Source organism: Rhododendron vialii, chromosome 12a, assembly GCF_030253575.1.
Source record: "Rhododendron vialii isolate Sample 1 chromosome 12a, ASM3025357v1".
Lineage (NCBI taxonomy): Eukaryota > Viridiplantae > Streptophyta > Magnoliopsida > Ericales > Ericaceae > Rhododendron > Rhododendron vialii.
Genome location: NC_080568.1, coordinates 11474881 through 11496382, shown reverse-complemented (window position 1 = coordinate 11496382; position 21502 = coordinate 11474881). Strand labels below are relative to the sequence as shown.

The 21502-nt window shown below is 38.2% G+C and overlaps 1 protein-coding gene and 1 pseudogene across 20 annotated transcripts; both read left to right on the top strand.

Annotated features, from left to right (window-relative positions):
- The first annotated feature begins 1813 nt into the window (after positions 1 to 1813).
- Positions 1814 to 20910, top strand: LOC131311926 (uncharacterized). Of its 20 annotated transcripts, none has more exons than XR_009195646.1 (19): positions 1816 to 2256; positions 4023 to 5314; positions 5556 to 5734; positions 6223 to 6422; positions 6630 to 6698; positions 7393 to 7465; positions 7596 to 7752; positions 7890 to 8181; positions 8269 to 8383; positions 8524 to 8687; positions 8867 to 8941; positions 9043 to 9223; positions 9360 to 9470; positions 9929 to 9995; positions 10443 to 10494; positions 10599 to 10625; positions 20095 to 20427; positions 20521 to 20634; positions 20693 to 20910. XR_009195646.1 is itself a non-coding variant. In XM_058339564.1 (14 exons), the coding sequence occupies exons 1-14, from the start codon at positions 1921 to 1923 to the stop codon at positions 9509 to 9511; spliced, it is 3252 nt and encodes a 1083-aa protein (XP_058195547.1). In that variant the 5' UTR covers positions 1814 to 1920; the 3' UTR covers positions 9512 to 9686. The 20 variants fall into 20 exon arrangements, 2 of the variants coding, with proteins under 2 accessions (XP_058195547.1, XP_058195546.1); XR_009195645.1 differs by having other exon boundaries at positions 20518 to 20634; XR_009195651.1 differs by having other exon boundaries at positions 10455 to 10494; positions 20521 to 20910.
- On the top strand, positions 15804 to 15902 carry LOC131312189 (small nucleolar RNA snoR100; annotated as a pseudogene).
- Positions 20911 to 21502: the final 592 nt, after the last annotated feature.

The following is a 21502-nucleotide window of genomic DNA, read 5'->3' as shown; positions in this document are numbered from 1 at the left end:
CTCATAGTATTGCTTGCGCACTTGTACATGCGTTATGACTTGGGTTTGGCCATTCGATTTGGTAGTAGAGTATTCAGCGGAAAACCCAGCTTAAACCATAGGCACGAAACACTGATGCAATCTCCAGTAACCCCCATGGAACTGCTCTTTGAACACGACATCGGCCGGCTCATAGCGCGAAGAGTCACCGACGAAATCAGTGAGCCCTCGCAGCCACGAGCAAAAGGATGCCACTCCGGGCAAGCCCCCGCTGTCATGGCGAGCTTCAGTCACGGGGACACATACACCGGCAAAGCCAGACCCACGAGACCATGGTGAGACCAAAAATGAAATCCAGGTTACAGTAACACGAAATAAAACAGACCCTAAGAAAACAAGCTAAACCCTAGCCAAAAACAAACAAGATTATCACCCACCCGATACAACCTGGTACAGATACCGGACGGGGGAGACCCGCCGGTAAAAAACACAGAAAAACAGTAATAAACTCACTTCCCGGAACACATCTCCCGGAGAACGCCGAACATCTCGGACATCAGGGTCTATTAAATTTAGTTATTGTCAAAATGTTGCTAGTTTTGGTTATTCAAAGTTTAAAATTTGATTATTTCTAATTATTTCTAAGGAGATTGTTAAGTTTTATTATAGTATTGTGAGTCATATTTTACACTAACATTGTTAACTTTAAAAACTTTTTACTTTTGGTTATAGTATTGTAAATATTCTTAGAACTTAGTCATAGGTTGAACTTTTGTTATTTATATCACTACGGCCCCGTTCCATAACCAAAATAAGCTGCTTATTTTTTAAGAAGACGATTTCAAGCTCAAAAATTATGGGCTTATTAAAATCTAAAAATATACAATATGGATCTTGTTTGAAAGATCTCGATGAGATCTTTTATACGATACAAAAAAATTAAAAAATTATTTTTATTTATATTATTTTTTAGTTTGAAAATGTGAAATAAGCTGTTTATTTTTTAAGAAAGTTTCTGGAACGGAGCCTACCAATACGCAAAACGCAACTGCATGGCTTATTTTTGGTAGCTAAATTTATTTAATCGAATCAAGTAGAATGAATGGCTTAGATTAAGTTTCAAATGTACCCCTTCGGGTGCTTCTAATAGGGTTGGTCCTTCTTAATTAGCTCTCTCCATTTTTTGTTTTCCCTGAAGGTGCACTCTCCATTATTGCACCAATTTTGAATAAGCATGGGTCGGAATTCTTCCATTTTCATTCCACTTGAATTGAGGTGGGCTCCATCTGTTCAAATGCCAAAAATAACACAATAAAATCAATCAATGTGCATAGGGAAGTAGATTGATTTACTATTTTTACATTTATCAAAGTTCACTACTTTCACCTTATCACGACAACAATAACAATATTCATGTGATTTCGAATCAGTGAAAGAGTGAAAGTCGACCTAATTTTTACAATACATGCATAAAGTGGCCGACCTCAAAAAATAATTTTGTCATGAAATAGCGACCATCTCATGAAGGATTGAAGAACTTAAAACAGACTTTTATGCCGTGGAAACATGTTTAGAAGTTTTGGCTCGATTCAGTCTTTGGACGACGGATCCTGAGGTTGCAGTTGTTTCCATCCGGACGGAGCTAGGCCAATGACAGGTCTGGGCCAGTTAACAGCGTCAATACTTATTTCTGATACACATATAGTAGGAGGGTGTTAAGTATTGAGTTCAAAAATTAAGGAGGCAAAGTAAAAATGAGGGTTAGTTGAGGGGGGTTTAACGTTGTTTACCCTTAACAGATTTCCATTAATCCAAATCACATATTCGTTCCTTTTCATATTCAAGTTCCCCAATAATTTCAATAATTTCATCTCGATCTTACCCCCAATTTTCCCCCAACCCTAACCCTAGATTTCCTCTTCCAGAGAGAGAGAGAGTACCATGGCAAGCGACGCCCAAGAACCCACCCGTTGCAAGCACCGCCGTTCCTCTCCCGACGGCGACGCAGAAGAGCCCTCGAAACGCCGCAAGCACCGGCACCATCGTCACCGGCACCACCGCCGCCACAGCAGCCGAAAGCACGGAGAAGAAGAAGAAGTCCAAGTCGAAGACGAAAGAAAACGGGAGGTAGAAGAAGAGGTGGGGGAGGTTACTCTCCCTCTCCCTCTTCCGTCCTCGAATTCGAGACCTAATTATGATGATATGGAGGAAGGGGAGATTGTCGAAGAAGACGAGGACTTGGGCGGAGTTCGGAGTGAATCCGATAATCGCAATTCGGTGGGTTGAAATTCCTCTTTACTGTTCGTTTACATTTGGTATTTTCTTCTATTAACTGCTTGGTATCTGCAAAATCTGTTCTTTTTTGCACTTGGTAAATTTGGGGGAGAGTAAAAATTTCAATTTTGTAAGAGAGGAGAATTGAGTGGACGTGGAGTCTGGTGGAATTAAGGCGGCTGAAGTTCGGAGTGAATCCCATAAACGCAATTCGGTGTCATAAGTTTCGTATTTTCTTTTGTTATCTGCTTGGTTGTGAGAGACGCCGGGCAAGATGTCCGCAGAATTTGTTCTTTCTATGTCTTGGTAATTGGGTCATAGGGAATTTTTTTCACTTTGTAGTTGTAGAGCTTCTCAAACAGGTGGGGGGTGGGAATAGAAGTAGAATTCTGAAATTTTTTTCACTTTGTAGTTGTAGAGCTTCTCGAACCGGGGGGGGGGGGGGGGGGGTGGGGAGGGGGTAGTTGTTCGTGTGGGGGAATAGAAGTAGAATTCTATCACTTGTTGGAATTACTGAAGAAGTGAGAATTGAAGAAAAAGTACGAGTTTTTATTGGTTTGTGTTTAGTATGTTTACAGAAAAGGATCCTGTCCTGTAACTGCTCCAGACAGTTTGTTGGAGGTATCTCGTATGGGTTCCACAGAAGACTCATACTCTTGTGCATTGTGAGGATCTGAATCCCAACTTTATCTCCCGCGAAATCTATCTATTTTGGTGAAATGCCAAACTCTATTCTTTTCTATCGCTTCTTCTCAATCCAAAAGGCCTGTTAAGGAAGGCTCAAATGAAAATAGCCAGCCACGAGCTGTTTTCACTGCTCCAAAACTCTACTCTCTAGTGACCTAGTTTACTTGTCTAGGGAAAATACCTCCGGCCCTATATTAGCTGGAATGGTGATAAGTGACATGCTTGATTGTGGGTTATTGTTAAGATATTGGAATGCACATATTTGGAGCAATGACCAATTCATATGTTGTCTTACCAAAACTCCAATCCATGTATGGTTTAGCTTATAACATCTGACATTACTGGAAAAGTTAAAACCACGGGGGTCGCTTTGGATCACTAAATTTTTAGCGTTTCATGAGATTTTGGAACATTCTTTCCAGAGTAAATACCAAGTGTAATAGCTAAAACGACTCTGGTTCTTTTCACTAGCTAAGTTTAGACCTCCATTGGGGGATAAGCAAGTTCATTCAACCATGTTACGTTAGATTGGATGAATAGCTAAAATAGAGAATATAGGTATGAGTATGTTCGTAGCCGGTGGGTAGTTGGGAATTCTACACTTTTTAAGGTTCTTGGACTACCTAAATTCTTGTAGTGTTGGAGATGCTCTAAATCAAGTTGGACACTAAATTGGGTGGGTTAGAAAGTTAGAAACCAAAGTAGGTAGGTTTCTCAGCAAACAAGCAGAGCTGCCTATTGATTTGTGTTTTCCTGAGTGATTTTATCGTAAACTGTGTTCATAATGACATTGTTGGAGTACATGGAGTTTCTGATTCCTTCTAAACGTGTTAGAACCACCGTACAGATGCGGGACTTGTATTCCAAACAGATTTGCACTCCACGATTTCTTTTTATTTTTTCAGGCAGAATTTATTCTAGCTGTGTCCTGAAGACAGATGGCTTTCAATATTTTATGAACTGGTTAGAAGCTTTTGTTTTTTACATGTTTTTATCGAGCATCCTTTTTTACTCCTCATGTTGGGTGCTTATGTACCTGGAATTTGTGCCCTTGATCAATTTTATGTATGTTATTTATGCAGGAAATTCACATAGCTCATGATGAGTATGGCCTTAAATCTAGTCATACTGTGGAAGGCAGTTTGGGTAGAAGTTTTCTTCACTCAAAGTTGTCAGAGGAGGACAAGAGTGATGAGGTTTTGGTGATTAATGTGACCCCAACTGAAAATTTTATTTCGATTGATGGTAGTAAAATCCCTAAAGAGGTTGGTTTGCTGGGGAATGCAAGTTCTGATCTTTGCATGAATGGTGATATTGGACTGGAATCTATTAGGGAAAACTATATGCCAGATACAGGGTCTGAGTCCCCTCCTCTTGAAGGAAGCATCAAGGTAAGGAGCTACTATGATGATGACATTGATTTGAGGGTCCATATGAAGTCCTTGACGTCTGAAAACAATGGGGACAGGCAGAAAAATGTGCCAGGCTCACCTTTAAATGCCAAATTGTGTGAAGAGGTTCTTGGTAGGAATAGATCAAAGTCGCATGATGAGGAAAGGGGAAGGTCTGGGTCGCAAAGTGTTCTAGAAAAGGCTTCCCTCATGAAAAAAACAAATCAAAGGGATTCTCCACAGTACCCGGATAACAGGAGAAGTATTTGTGATTCTGATGATGACAAAATGGTTGGACAGAATAGAGAACACAGACATGAGTATAGAGATTTGTTTGGGGATAAAGAAAGGGAACGTAGTTCTAGTTATGGCAGATCTACTACAAGGCGAGTGGACCGGCACCACAGCCAAGACACTTGGGACAGAGATAGGGAGGGTAGTCGGGAGACTTGGAACAGAGATAGGGCGGGTAGGGACATGGATAGGGATAGAAAAAGGGAGAGGGAACAGAACCGGGACAGGGACAGGGAGAGAGGAATTGGTGGGGCCAAGCATAGAGATAGAGATAGAGAGAGAGATAGAGATAGAGATAGAGATAGAGAGAGAGATAGAGATAGAGATAGAGATAGAGAGAGAGATAGAGATAGAGATAGAGATAGGGAGAGAGAAAAGGACAGGGAAAGAGAGGACAGAGAAAGGGTGAGAGAGAGGAGGAGGGAGAGCGAGAAGGAGAGGAAATGGCATAGGGAGAGCGGAAGGGAAAGAAGTAGAGACAGAGAAAGGGATAAAGAAATGTCTACCAGGCATCGTATTTACGAGAAACACGCTGATGATGGTTTTGATAATCGAGATAGGTACTATGACTCCAGGCGTAGGAGACGTGATGAAACAGACCACAGGGACGGGGCCAGGAAAAATGATCCACAAAAAACTCATTCTGCTAAAATTGGTACTCTGGCTGAGCATGAAGAGAAATCTAAAAGGTAGTTGTTCTTCATAAACATTCATATTATTGTTTGGAAATTGATTTTCACATTCCATTTTTTTATATCCACACTCCTTTTTTTGTCTTTTAGTGATGAAAAGTAGATACACTTCCAACACTAAATACAATAAAGGAAGCGTGGATATCATAAAGGGAGTGAAAATCACTCCCCTGTTTGTTTTGGGAACTGGAGTTTTGCTTCATTGTGATGCTTACATCTTTTGTTATTTTGGTGGCAGAGATAAAGTTGAACAAGATGAGTATCAAGAAAGGATGGTTTTGCAACTTGAGGAGCAGGAAGAGGAAGAAGATCTTAACAGAATCAAGGAGGAAAGTAGAAGGCGAAGGCAAGCTATCCTTGAAAAATATAAATGTAAGCAGTTAAATCAACGACACGAGCCTCAGTCGGAGGATAAGGGTGAGTTTCTTTGAGATACACACCTTGCTATTTCATGTCTAAAAATTGTCAAGTAGTTGCTTTAGGTTGGAGAGATTAGTAATTTTAGAATTTTTAGTGGATCAATTGGTCTAGTTTGCTTTCAAGCATTGAGCTCACTGAAGTTTAGATAAATATTGTGTGCCAGTATTGTTAGGCCTTTCTATTTCTGACATTTTATGGGTTTATTGTGTGTGACCTATTCATGTAAATTGCCACGTGTTGCACATGAGGGTCGATTGTGCAATACCTTATTTGTTCATTAATTAGCCAGTGTTTTTAACTAGTTGGATTTAGCATAAATGCTTTGAGTTCCTCCAGTATTTGGATGTGCTTAATTGCGAGTTATGTTTTTAGGGACATTGATAATTGATGCTGACAGTTCAACACATATCTTTATCTTGCATTTCAATGTTAGTTGTATTACGATGTGATATCTGTTTATGCTGACAATTAATGGACATGGACAGGTACAGACGATGTTGAACAAACTTCTCAGGTGGCAGCTACCGTCAGTGGTACTCCAGAAACTCTTGATGACAGGAGTGTAGGTGTCGATACCTGTGTTACTGACTTATCATTTAATGTGGGAAAATCTCCGCAACAAAATGGGATATCTTCTTTCGAGAGGACTTGTGGTGCTGGAGGACTGGGAGAGGGTACTCCTAAGGTGTGATTTGTTGCCAAAAAGTTAATGTACTTGTTGAAGTATTGCGTCTCTTTACTGCTTGGATTGCCTCTTTTCTTATGTGTCCCTGATTCTGATTTCTGACAAAAAGCTTGATTCCCATATTATTTTATTGTTAGTATCATATCTACATATTTTTATGGTGGTTTCTATATGGGTCAATGATTTTTCTTCCGTTTGATTTCGCAGAGTGAAAGGTCAGATGATATCTTTCGGGATGACATTTTTGGAGAGTCGCCTGCTGGAGTTCGTAAAACAGTAAGTGTTGTGTTTATAACATCCTATTTGACATTTTTAGAAAGCTAGACGATGTCAGTATTCCAGAAACTGAACAAGATCTGCTTTTCAATGTGTTATACATTACTATTGAATATGTAATATGTTTCCAAAGTTACATGTATATATATTGTATAAGTGTAATTACATTGCCTACCTATTATTGTTTGTTTTAGGCTGATATTTCTTATCCAAGCCTTTTTACTTTCGGATAGTGTCTTACTTTTAGAATTGGAGAAGAAGATGCCCCTCTCAAATGACAGCTCTTTTTGGGAAGTTGTCGACAACTACTCACTAAATAATGGTTGATCCAGCTCACTTTGATTGGATATTTTGACTGATCAAAGGTTTCGCTTATCGGATGCTAAAACTACGTTTTCTATATTGATAATTGATTGCTGACTTCCATCTGATTGAGTCAAGGACGGATGATTATCTGCTGTGGATGAATTAAGATCTATTCATGTTAATACCGTGTTGCATTTTTAATCCGCATAATATATTGCATTTTCCTGGCTCAATGATGATTAGTTCAGCTTGTGATAAATTTTTCTAGTAGATGTGCAGCTTTTTAAATTTTTGTTGGTACTCCCACATTGCTTTCTGCGCTATGCATGTGTGACCGATGTCGTTCATAATTATACTGAGTCTCCATGCATGTATTTTGGTCTTACAGGGGAAAGGAGATGGTTTGGCAATTGAAAGAAGTGGTATTCATGACAATTGGGATGATGCTGAAGGGTATTATAGTAAGTAATTCGTTGCTTATTAATCATTTCCCTGTATGTTTTCAATGTTTTGTCTCACAACCTGTTGCCTTGTGATGTTTTGAGTTGATTATCTTCACCTCTTCTCATGCTTTCACATTTTTGTATGCAGGCCACCGGTTTGGTGAAATACTTGATGGCCGATATGAGGTTACTGCTGCTCATGGAAAAGGTGTCTTCTCAACTGTAGTGCGTGCAAAGGATCTTAAGGCTGGACCTGGTGATCCAGAAGAAGTGGCAATTAAGATAATACGTAACAATGAGACCATGTAACTAATGAATCCCTTTCCTCTTGCTTTCTTGAGCTAATTTTGGATTTTTTTTTTTTGTTTCCCCGTTTTGGCAACACTGCTAGAGGCCCTGATTTTCTGTGAATTAACTACTTTTCTTACTTGAATGTATGCAGGCATAAGGCTGGTAAGGAGGAATTGATCATATTAAAGAAGCTAGTTGGTGCTGATCCTGACAACAAGCGCCACTGTGTTCGTTTCCTTTCGTCTTTTAAGTACCGGAATCATCTTTGTTTAGTTTTTGAATCCCTTCATATGAATCTGCGTGAGGTCTTAAAGAAGTTTGGTCGTAACATTGGGCTTAAATTAACTGCGGTGCGAACTTATGCGAAGCAACTTTTTATTGCTCTAAAGCATCTCAGAAACTGTGGTGTTCTTCACTGTGATATAAAGCCGGACAATATGCTGGTAGGTACAGAGAATTCTATTAAAGTTGGCTTACTTATTTGCTTTGCTGATCTTAACTTCTGCAGTCCTGATCATTTTCCCTTTCAGGTAAATGAAGCGAAAAATGTGCTGAAACTTTGTGATTTTGGTAATGCCATGTTTGCTGGTAAAAATGAAATTACGCCTTACCTTGTGAGCCGCTTTTATCGTGCCCCTGAAATAAGTACGTACTACTCTCAAGTTTTGTTATTGATTTTTTCAATAAGCGAAGTATTGTAGTTGTTTTATTGTCACTGGATGTCTAGATAATGTTTTATTTTTCTGGAAGAGAACCATTTAGAAATTCTTTTGCTTCTACTGCAGTTCTGGGCTTGTCTTATGACCACCCAATGGATATTTGGTCAGTTGGTTGTTGTTTATTTGAGCTCTATACCGGGAAAGTCCTTTTCCCAGGTGCTACAAATAATGACATGCTTCGCCTTCATATGGAATTAAAAGGTTCATTCCCAAAGAAGATGCTCAGAAAGGTAAGTATCAGGTTCACTTATTCAGAGCTGTGTATAAGTTCCTCTTTTTGTTAACTTCTCTTGTTCATTTATCACTTTTAGTTGGGATATTTAGCAGTTAACTAGGTATCTAGTTTTCATCATCACTTCTCTTGTTTCTGATTAATTTCTCTCTCCTCTTTTTTCTCCACTTCTGATAGGGAGCTTTTACAGAACAGCATTTTGACCAGGATTTGAATTTTCTTGCCACAGAAGAGGATCCTGTTACAAAGAAGGTAGACATAGAACCTGAAGTAATATTTGTCTTGTTTCCTGTTCTGAGATGTACCTGTGTCCTGTTCGTACAAGTTAATTGATCTTCTTATTTGTTATGCAGACTATGAAGAGGTTGATCCCTACAATCAAACCAAAAGATATAGCTGCAGTATTTACGAGCTCTCCTGGTGAGGATCCGAAGATGCTAGCCAATTTCAGAGATCTTCTGGAAAAAGTTTTTGTGTTAGATCCAGACAAGAGGATAACAGTATCACAGGCACTGAGCCATCCTTTCATCACGGGCAAGTGAAAAATGATGCTGATTTTCTGAGTCCAGAAACGCAGTTGCACTAGATATTTGTGCATAATGGCTATCTTTATATGAGTCTCTAATCCATTAGCATTTATGTTTCTTTATCTTCTCTATGCTGGCTTAAGAGCTCCGGGGACAGCTCTTGGCGTGGTGGAAGTTGGAAGAGAAGATGTTTGGTGTGGAGAGTCTGGAGACCTCTTGGCGGTCCTTGCAGTGGAATGTTTTCTGTTTCTATTGTAAGACAACTCGCCGAAGGCGTTTTTTCTTCCGCTTGTAATAATTCTTGATGGTGACCGTTAATAGTTTTTTTTGTTTCTTTTTAAAATAAAAACGTGAAATACTCATTTATCTTTGATATGTTTGTACTTCGGATGAGTTCCTGGAACTTCATCTGTGGGTACGAAATGCTTCAGAATATTGGAGTACAAGTTGTAGATGCTTGTTATTTTTTAGCTTTTCGGACTACTTCCCAAGATTGCTGGGTATCCATTTCTGTGTCGTCTTTTCCCTCCTTTGCCCTGAAGGTTAATTGTGGTTGTATGAACTTTTATCCTGTTTCTGGGGTTTTGAATTGATAGTGTTCCTTGGCAGTAGTACATTGACTACCTTTTGTCTTTCTTAGTTTAATCGATCAATCTTGTCAATTTAATTTTCTACTTGGATCTTGGAGAATCTAATTCTATTTTTCATTCAGGAGATTCTACCAGTGCTATGAAGCAACCATTCAGTGCTTTAGATGCATAAAAGGCACTCTGGAGAAGGTACCTTGGTTTGTTTTCTAGGAGCTTTCTATGACACGTTGAACTACATAGCTTGATCTGTGTATTGAAGTTGTGCTTCTGTTTTTCCATGATGGTTTTTAGTAGTAGTGACGTGGTAGTCCCAGAATGGTAATTCACTTGGCGAATTTCTCTGGTTATTGGTTCCTGGTTGTTGCAGTTTGTACCATTTAGGAGTGAAATGCATCTGCTGAACCTTTCTAACTATGCAACTATGTTTGCTAGTTGGACATGCATTAGCATGTTCTTAGTTTAATGGTTTCTTCTTGTTAGTTAAAATGTGTTCATTACCTTGTAGTGAGGTTGCTATCTTAGTGAGAGAGCTGTCTATGAATGTTTGCTGTTGTTTTGTATTATTCGCGTCTTCAAATAGATACACATTCTAATGAAGTTGCATTGCATCTGATCCATGGCTTTGTCATTCTGGAGGACTACGCGCAGGAGGTGTATTGCTGCAGCCTTGACGTAAAATTACTTTTCAGTGAGTCACCCTGTTTGTTTTCCTGTTTTTCTTGTTTATAAGATGATATCAAAATGCATATCATATAAAGTAAAATGTGTTTAATATGCCTATCATCTTTTCAGGGGTCATGTCTCCATTCCGCCACACATGTAAGTATCCTTAAATTTTTTCTGGTTGGTGTTAAACTGTCCATCTAGTTATTGAGTATCATTTTAGGTTCTAAGGTTCCTGGTGTTATGTTTTATGTTGGCTAGATCCTTGTGTGATTTGCTACGTGGTTCCATCTGGATATTCTTATATTTTTCTTTTTGAAGTTCTTATACTTGTAGATTCTTATGTCTCTTATACTTGTAGAATCTTATATCTTCCTTTTTGAAGTTCTTATACTTGTAGATGTAGATTCGGTATGTCTTTTTCAGTTTACTCTATTTACCAACATCGAATTACATAATGATGCAAGTTCTTCTGTTCTAAGGTGTTGTGTTCTCACCCTGGCCCATGCTGTACTAGCAATGTTGATAACTTCGCAATATAACCTTGCAATCCCCTTGTTCTTTGGTTAAGGTTGTCGGAGTTGAAGTTTGAGATGCAAATTGTTCTATTTTCTTCTATTGGAAAATTTTGGTTGTATTATGCACCCAATCATTTTAGTTGACATGGTTGCAAGGTTGTCCAATCATGATTTGAATTGAGTCGAATCGTGAATCACTCCGATTGGGTCATTATTTCTATAGTACGTGGGAAAGTATATTTATGGGTTTGGGTAACAAATGTTTTAGACCGAAATGAAAATTTATTGAATTGGTGACAGATGTGTGTATATTTTTATGTATGTGCTGTAAATGAAAATTTAAGACCTAAATCAATTGAAAGCTTGTTTGAAACGATGAATTGATAATCATGTGGAGTGTGGAGTAATAGGTAAGTTGCTTCTATTGCAACTTGCAAGAGATGAGGAAAATTGTAGACCTAAATCAGTTGAAAGCTTGTTTTAAACGATGAATTGATAATCATGTGGAGTAATAGGTAAGGATTCGTGAAACGTACTTATGGTCTTCTCTATGGAAAAGAGCTAAAAGCTTAGTAGCACGAAGTGGGAGAGGGAGCGGGAGTGGGTGTGGGGGAGCAGAGACACCTAGAAGCTCCTAAGGTTGGGAGTGCCTAAGGAGTGTATATAGATTATATAAAAATATGTATATAAAATATCTTTAAATACTTAACCATTAAAGGAAAAGTGATACTTACTGAAAATCTTCTGGATTTTAAAGTGTAATTATTGGAAGTTATATATTCTCAATTTGCAAAACTTCTTGATTAATATGATTCTCATATTCTTATTTCCACAATGGCATAACTCCTTTAAAAGTAAGAGAATAACTGCCTTAACGGCCCGATAAGCTCCCGTCTTGGAGCAAGCTACCATCAAGCTCCCGTCTTGGGAGCGCTGATTCGAGCTTCCCTCTAGGGAGCGCACCTATTTTAGAAGGATCCTGCTACTAAGGTTAAAAGTACAAAACAAACCCTTCGAAGGTCCTTAGGGTGGTTATAATAAATCTTCCCCTTTATTGCGTATAGTACTTAACAAAAGGGAAATCTGTATTTGAGATTAAATAAGAGAAATATAGTCAAAAGATGGCTTATAACGATGCTAAGGACCTTAAAAAAATAGTTGAACCATTCTACAACAATGAGGAGGCCAAAAAAGAGTCAAAATTGAATTTAGCAAATTGAAAGTGAATTGAATGATTCACCGATTGGGTCCACCAATTCACTTACGACTCACAGCTATTTCTGATTCATGGAACCTATTCGTATCGATGAGTGATGACCCATTGAATTGTGTCAAGCCGTGAATTGTAACCCTAGCCGTATTGAATGGTGAAGAATCGTGAATTGTAACCCTAGCCGTGGAAAGCATTCAAGAGTCATGTTTCTGTGATCTAATCTGATATGGACCTCCATCCTGGGATTCTTTTCTTACAACTAAATAAAGTAGTAAGTGGAGTCTAAGCAAAAGTTCATGCTTTTGCACTGTAGGTATAAGAACTTAAAAATTTGTTGTTTGTGGGAAATCTGCTATTGATGTTTTGATATGCTGAAAGGATTTCAATAGGAATGTTAGTGGTCGAGGTATGCTGGTAACTTGCTTCTTCCCCTATTTGGAAAGGGGGTGGGATGCAATATTTGATAGCAGGTATCCGTAGGAAAGGATAAATAACCTCAGTTATGAAAATGTATGGTTCTAGGCTGGTTGCCAATGAATGCTATGTGCAATAGTGCCACGCTATCTTGCCTCTTTTGATATAGTTACTGAAGCATTATTTTGGCGCAATGAATGTTGTTTATTGATAGGGTGCAAACTAATCTCTTTCCTTTAAGACAAGTGCAGTGTTTTTGACTTTTTGTCATAGTACTAAACCACCAAGTGAGCACCAAAAGTTAAGGATAATTGATTATGGCAAACTAATGTGGGTGAAGCTTGTGTTGAAATCTTAGTAGCATGAAGTGGGGGCAGGAGAGCGGAGGCACCTAGAAGCTCCTAAGGTTGGTAGCGCCCCAAGGAGCATATATAAATTATATAAAATATCTTTAAATCTTTAAATAATTAACCATTAAAGGAAAAGTGACAGATACCAAAAAAATTTCCGATCTTAAAGTGTAATTATTGGAAGATATATATTTTCAATTTGCAAAACTTCTTGACTAATATGATTCTCATTTTCTTATTTCCACAATGGCATAATTCCCTTAGAAGTAAGAGAATAATTGCCTTAACGGCCCGATAAGTTAGGAGTGAGCTCCCGTCTAGGGAGCGCACCCCTTTTAGAAGATTCCTGCTACTAAGGTTGAAATTATTGAACCATTGTCTGAGGGTGGATGAAGAGATTGGGATTTAGGGGGTTTCGAGATATCATGAATAGGCAATTGTGTGGAACGCTGACTGCTCCATGCAACTTTAATGTTTCAAACAATGAATTACGGTAAAATCCAGCAAGCTCCTTCCAAATATTTAGGCAAAAATTAGGTTACTAAGCCGCCACATAATTTGCGAAGATATTGTGTGGAATAAACAAAGGAACTCAATTCAACATTGTCGATTAACGATTATGTAGTGCCCTATGTTGATGAAGTTTGTATTGAAACCAATGTGGCACCAAGCCATGAGGGAAAAAAATCAGTGGCAACGGTAGGAGAAATGGAGGCAGCAGTAGCAGAGCAGAGGTCAGCAATGGTTGAGAGGGGCAGCAGACGGGGATCGTAGACTAGATCTGCAACAGAGGAAAGGGTGTAGGGAGCAATAGTGTCTGTAGCACAAGAGGGATGCAGTAGTTGCAGTAGAGAAGAAACAATAGAGATGGAACAAAATGGAAAAAATTTAAGATAGATCCCACCACAAGGAATTACTGAATAACTTAATAAAATGGATATAACTGCTATGGAGCCCAATCCTGAATAAACGAGTATCTCCTTTAATGAAAGAAGATTCTCTTCGAAAATCAATTTTGTCTCATCCGCTAGAGCTTGAAGAATTCCCAAATGGCCAGCGTATTCAGGGCCAATACGTTGTTGTATCCCTGCGGATATTTCTCTTTCTTACCAAACAATTATTATTTATTAGGACACCTATTGTGATTCCTAATGCAGGAGTAGAAAGAACCACAACCCTCTCACATGCATAGATGTGGGGGCCAGGTTGTAGTTTCAAGCAATCATCCTTCAAAATGAGTGAAGGGTTCGGGCACCTGAGCAACTTGAGCCAAACTCAAAGCCTTCATGCTTAGTTGTCAACCCCCTATAGAGTAATGTGGCTAGTCACTTAAGTGATCATGCAACAATAGCTGTCAAAAATTTATGATTCCTAATTTTCAGTTTCTGTTTCAATTCAAAAAACCGAAATAAGTACATTCGATAGATGAATCCATTTTGGCCTTGTATTGGTGGTGAACCCTACAACTCATGGGTTAATTCACAGTTTGCGATATATTCGTCTCTTGAAATTGTTGCCTTAGAATTCGTATTGTTTTTTGAAACTTTTTTTTTTTTTTTTTTTGCTGTTGAAGTTTGAGAAATGACTTGGTGGAGTGTTTATCCTGGCTATTAACAATTCCCATGCGTATTTGGCGTTCGTTAGCGATTATAAAATTTTGGTTGGAGCCAAACAGGACTAAGGCTGTGTTTGTGATAGCTGTAGATACAGATTTTAGATTTTAGCTTCAAATTTTGTTGCAGATTTTATATTTCAGATTTTGTTAGAAGTTGAGAAACTTGTTTGTTGCAGTTGCAAGATTATGAGCATTTCATTCCTTTTTTGAGAATTTGTGTTGCAGAATCCCGAAAGGTACCCAAACTGAGTTTTGGGATTTTGAGAATTTTATTCCTTTTTTGGCTTTTTCAGAATCTGTAGAATCCTAGAATCCGTTATCTAGAATTTTTGGCAAATATTCCTACTGATTTTGAAAAGCTAGAATCTTAAAATCTGCAAAAACAATTCTTGCAAACACGCACTAAAGAGGTTTTAAACCATGTTTGGAGAACATTGATAGGTTAAAGTTGTGTAAGGCTGAAATACTTGCCATTCTTGTAAAGATGAATTTACTTTAATGTGATATGAGTTGGATCATTTGGATTCAAATGGTTATGTAACACTTTTTCTATTGACTTCTTCTGGACAACAAGTTGTGAATCATTGGGACTATCATGTCGAATAATTGGGACAACACTACACATATTACACATTGATACAATATTTGCACGAAAGATCAGGACCCGACATGCCATGTACATGGCTACCATTATACATACTCCCTCCGTTCGCGTTTGTTAGTCCACAAACATGTTTTTTTAAGTCCCACAAAGATTGTTCATCTAGTCACATCAATGTGCAAAAGAGAGTGATTTTCCTTTTTCGCCCTTCTTTTTTTTTTTTTTTGTGTATTTAAAATTTCACTTTTGGTCCAAATTTTTTATTGAAGGGCAAAAAAGGAAATTTATCTTACAAATATTTTGTTTCCTTAATAAGTTGGAATCTCCAAGATGGACCAACAAAGGTGGACGGAGGGAGTATGTTATTATGCAAGTATGAGAATAATGATGATTTGAGTTTATACATTAAGTGTATTGACTCGGATTGGTAAGCGTTTATGAACTAAACAAACAATATCTATCTTGGATTGCCTTTCAATAACCAAATTGGAAGTTCAAGATTTAGAATTCTTAAAAGTTAAAAATGTAAATGAGAATCTTTTCATTGGTGCATTGGATTGCAGGTTATTTTTCCAAACTTAATGTGTTTCATCCTCTTGTGCAATAACTATGCTTTGGACTATGAATGAAGGAAGCATGATAATGTGCACAGAAATTGAATTGGCTCTCTAGGCCTGCCATGCCTTTTGGCTTCGATTGGGGTATGGTTCTGCGGCAAAACGTCCCTTTAGCTCCTCGGTTCTTGGAGGTATAGGCGGGCCACTGTTTCAGTTATGGTATTATGAGAGCATTCACTTTGTGCATATATTGTTGAAGGTTCCAGTTCTCCCCTGCCCATACCTCCAATGAGTGATGGGCTTGTGTGGCACGCTTTTGTTCAAGAAACAACTAATAGGAATCATCTTTGGAGAGTGTCATCTGTGTGAAATAACTTATTATTGAAATTCACAATATGGCATGGACATGTGTTTCATTGTGTGATGAAGACTTATTATTGTCTAGAGAGTCTTGTGGTACAAAACTTGCCGGACGTGTGCATGCCACCACCTTAGAAAATGCAAGTGTCTGTGAGTAATAGTTTTGTGTATAAGTACAGAATCAACCAAGTAATATTGGATCATAGATCACACCCGCCATATAAGTCAACACCTTACATATGGAGATTACATTATCATCATTCAAAACAAACTTTTCGTTAATTTAGGCCCACTGATGACCTTTAGCCAAAAGGCAATTCCCATCAGACAAAGCTGACCGATGACCAAACATGCGTTGGATCATTTTGTAATGCTTCTTGAATGGGTTTAGTGCTTTCTATTTATTTACAAATTTATGATCAAATCTTTACAGTTCACGTTTTGGGAGAAAGAGGTTCTTTAGATTCATCATCATGATGTGATTATTAACAATGGTGGTTTTTGGCTGGAAAAGTGGTTTACTGTGCTTAAGATGGACGGGATGAAGGAATTTGAAGGAGCTAGATATATACTAGGGAAAGTCATGGATTAAACTAAGATGCAGTTTAGAGGTTTATACTTCCATTGTTACTTTTTTGCTATTTTCTTTGTTTGCAAGGCGGCTTTTTTATGCTATTGGTCACCCTCTTTAATATTTCATATTTTAAGTTGATATTTACTATAAAAATGTTTGGATATGAGATTCGCATTTGTGGGAACATGAAAAATATACGGGATTATTACCTATTGTTGAATTCCTTTTGTCTCTATGTCATTCCGTTTAGCATAATGGGTGGAATCCCCTTGATGTTTCTTACCAAAAAAAAAAAATACATTTAGGAAATTGCCTCGTCCCGTGTCGTGTCTGTGCTTTTACATGAAAAACAAAATTGGGGGTAGTAACCTGTGCACTTTAAGCATTCACGCTATCTGAACAACTCTACCCTTTAAATCTCTTCAGTAACATGCTCCCCCATAACACCTCTTATCTTATCTTTTACATAATCTCTATTCAGAATTTCATACTATGCTGCACTTGTTTTGCTATAAGATATTAGATGTTTATGCTGGATCTGTTGCTTGTGAAATATGACCTAATTGTTAACATGCATCTTTGTTAAGTCGTTTGTACTTTTAGTGGCTCATAATAGCTCATGAAGTACCGTCTACTTATGAGCGTTCTACTTCTGCATTTTCCAATATTCTAATAATCGCTAGGCGCTAGTCGGGCAGAAAGGGGCATCTAGCTCCTAGGTGCTGACTAGTCTGCCGCCTAGACCCCGACTAGTTGGCTGCCTAATCTAGGCGTTGGACCACTGCCTAGGCACTAGGCGGGGACTAATCTGCCTAGGCGGCCAACTTTTAGAACACTGGCATTTTCACATTTTACAACAGCTACATTAGAGCATGCATAGCATATGGAATGCACCAGCATTTTACTCACTGTACCATTGCTTTATTTCCAACCTGCAATTCTGTATGTATAGTTATTGCATAGGCTACTTTTAAATGATAGAGCTGTATACACTAATTTCACCCTGACCTAAAAAGACTTTCCTCGTGTTTCTTTTCATTTCTGATGTTTTGGTCATGTATAGCATTCTGGATGATGTCAACCTGTTGAATGCATCTGGCAATTTGCTTACTTTGTTCCAAGAATCGGGTCTCTTGGTTGGCCCTCTGTAATGCCTTCCGGCTTTGATTTGGGGATATGGGTTCATCATGGCCTACGCCAGTTGAGTTTCTCAATTTTTGGAGGTATAGGGGCCGGCTATTTTAGTGGTAAGCACTAAGGCCATCCACAGTGGTAATAATCAAATGCCAATTGTTTTTAAAGTTAACAATGTTGTTGCAAAAGATCGCTCACAATGGTATAATCAAACTTAGCAACATCCTTAGAAATAATCAAATTTTAGGCTTTGGATAACCAAAACTAGCAACATTTTTCAATAATCAAAATTTGTGAACTCTACACCACATAAGTTAACTAATTCCAAAATTTGTATACACACGTGTTTCAACTGGTATTTTCTTTTTCTCTTCTTCGCCTACTCTTATTTTTTTTGGTAAAAAAAATAAAATTGAAGAATAAAAATTTTATGTAGCCAAGTTTCTTCGCCTATTTTACGTCTTCTTCACTTCACCCACAAATTATTTCTCTTTCTTTTCCTTCAGAAGTGAAACTCATATCTCTCGATCATCTACAATTCAACTCATCGTCGCCGGATTAAGGTGTTTCACTCTTATTTCCTGTTACTATTCCCCCCCCCCCCCCACACACACACACACACACCACCAAAAAAAAAAAACATAATAGGAGGGACGGAAGTCACCTTTTTTTCCCCAAAATTAAGAGAGGAAATCGATATATTTTAACCCATAAAAAACGTAAATGGAGGGAAGTGAATAACGGAAAATGGAGGGGGATAGAGAGTAAAATTGTAGTGGACCCCATATTTTGGTTATGGACTAGAAGTGACGATAGTGAAGCTTAATATTGTTAAGCTTAGAAACCTCTTAAGTGAATAATCAAAAGGTTATGTGTCAACTTTTGATTATCCTTTTTTGATTATACCACTGTGGATGGCCTAAGCAGCCACTTTGTGCATATATCAAAGTTTAGATCAGTCTCTGGTCCTCCCCGTCCATGCCCCCATAAATTGGGGATTACATGGGTACTGTTATTGTTTGTCTTTGTAACTGGGTTTTCTTCTCGTTTCCCTCTGTTGTTTTCCCCCCAGCTATTTATACGTTCTGTAGATACGCACACATTCACTCTCTCACTAATGGATACTAAACTCTCTGTACATTTTTTACACGTGTATGTTTAGTGCTTTGAGAATGCCATGATGTTCCCACCCCTGAATCACCAAGGCCTGCCTTGTGGGGTTTAAACCTTAAGTTGGATCTTTGCTGTGCCCAAGAGATATATCACTCGAGTATGGAGATGGATTGCGGGTGGTGATCCTGTGTGGCACTTCGATTTGAGATGCGTCTCTGTTAGAAATAAGTTTTTAATTAGATCCTTCGTTGCATTGTTGGAACTTGGAAATGAAATCCCGTTCTATACCAAAACAAAAACAAGCCTCGTGCCAGTCTATTGCACATATTCCCTTTGTCATTGGTTTATAAAAATGGTATGCTGTCCTGGGGCTGGAATAATGGAATTGTAATTGAGGTGAAGTGCTTTGGTTGGGTTGTCAATGGGACTTTTGAAAGAAGAATTTTGGTAACAGGGTGCTTGCAACTATTAAGTACCACTGACTGATTGCTATGCAATGTCTCACATGCACTTGGATAATGCCTGGGGTGAGCCAAGTATCCCAACAGTGACCGATGGGTGGGCCTATTTTGCTATTTGTTTTTGTGTGTTTTTTGTGGTTTGGTTTCAAATTTTAGCATTCAAGACAATACTGCGACTCTGCGAGTCTTGGATCTGGATTGTAGCATTGAACAGCTGATGATGCTCAGAGTGAAATTATATGTTCACCAAGGATTTGACGTGTACTATTTGTTAATGATTGATATCTTTCTGTGGTTTCAATGCGTACAGAGGACATTTCAGTATGTCCCATTTGAAGGGGGATAAAAATAAAAGATAGAAAGAGTTTGCAGAGGCTTTATTGACCTGCCTTTCTTATAGAAAAATTATTAAGTTGCATCCTTTACTTTTTTTTTTACCCGTAGAGAATACGAAGTGTTGGATTTGATGTTAATGCTTTTATGTGTAAAATTATATTAGATTCTAAAGGAGTAATTGACATTTTTTTTCTGTATATTTCAGCAACACAATCTGTTGTATGAGACCTTAAATATTACTAACATTTGTAGTTTGTTGCTCATTTTAGCCATGACTATTGAGAAAAGATGGACGCATGCTTGTTTGCTCGACTCTACATTACAATTGCTGATAATCTATGGTTTCAATACTTCATGCTAGCTCCATGTTGTCTTATAGGTTGTATCTTGGTAGTATTTTTTGGTGATCTGGAACATGGAAGTATTCAGTACGAGCAATCCAATGTGTAACCATGATGAATTCACGAACTATTTAACCTTTGGGAGGTGAATGCACATGAGCAATTTTTATGTGGCATACGATATAATTCGTATAGTAGTTGTTCTTGAAGTTATGTAGAAAAGTCTAGTCGTGTGCAATTTATTGGACTCAGGGAGGAGTCAGTTTGACATTGTCTGTCAACGACACGAGTTTGGCAAATATCAATGTCGCGGTATGTTGGGCAAATATCAGCGTTGCACTGGTAATCTTTGGTGCAACTATAATATGGAGGTTGGTGTTAAATTGAGTTCAGGATGCTGGGACACAGTAATATCATACACGCGATGGATTTGTTTTTCTCTGACTTGGCATTTTTAATAGCAGAATGAGAGAGATTGGTAGAGCAGGCCAGTGGAGCTGGAAACCCCACCCTTTGTTGTGGGGCTCTCATATGCTGATATGCAGCAGTGAGCCTACGAGGCCTATGACGTGATTCATGTTGTGGGGTTCTCCCATTTTTGGGTCCCTCAATACGATTTCTTCGTGATCACCAAAGACACTGGCTTCTTGGAGCATCAACAACAGTCTCGCCATCCCCTCCAAACTGTGGTTTTGTTGAGAAAAACCCTCAAGAACCTTCATATTGTGGTTTTGTCAGGGGTATTCTTATCTAATGCGTTAGCAAATTATACATTCAGACATTTAGTAACAATTGTTAGAATTCTGTATCAAATGTGATTCACAAGTTTAACAATCATGTTGCAACCGTACTTATTATAGTTACTCATTTGTACATACGTTCACACAAATTTGGGCCGCGCACACATTGGTGGACTCCACATTTTATCTCTAAATGAGTATGCAACTTAGATGAATTATTATTATGATCTCAGTTAAGAGCCCAAAGTTGACTAATTAGTTTCTGTGGCTCTTGAGAAACTACTAGAAAGGGTCCTTTTTTCTGAGGTTCCTTGTAAAACTTGGATTAGGAAGCTTCACCAGAAACTGAAGGCAACAACAGGTCTAAATGCTACTCTGAGCCTCAATTACCGTCCGTGAACGACACCCATTCCATCCATGCAGCTCACCCTCTCCCTTCACAATTGTATACTGCCATATTTTGATGCATGTCTTAGATATGCTCTTATCTATTTCAAGGATAAAATTTATTCGCCATTTCATGTCAATACGCCTGCACCCAAGCACGATTTTTGGCGTATTGATGCTCCTATATCTTTTTAAAGTAAAAATTTACTCACCACTTCATGTCAAGATGCTCGTACTTTTTGGCGTATTATTTTGTTCTTGACGAGTTTTAAAAAATGAAAAATATAGATCGTACGACTGGAAAGGCCATTCGTTTGAT

Coding starts and splice junctions, on each gene's coding strand:
- LOC131311926 (XM_058339563.1), top strand. CDS start 1,921: ATGGCAAGCGACGCCCAAGAACCCACCCGTTGCAAGCACCGCCGTTCC. Junction 8,182..8,268: donor TAAAGCCGGACAATATGCTG/GTAGGTACAGAG, acceptor TTTCCCTTTCAG/GTAAATGAAGCGAAAAATGT. Junction 8,942..9,042: donor AGGATCCTGTTACAAAGAAG/GTAGACATAGAA, acceptor TTTGTTATGCAG/ACTATGAAGAGGTTGATCCC.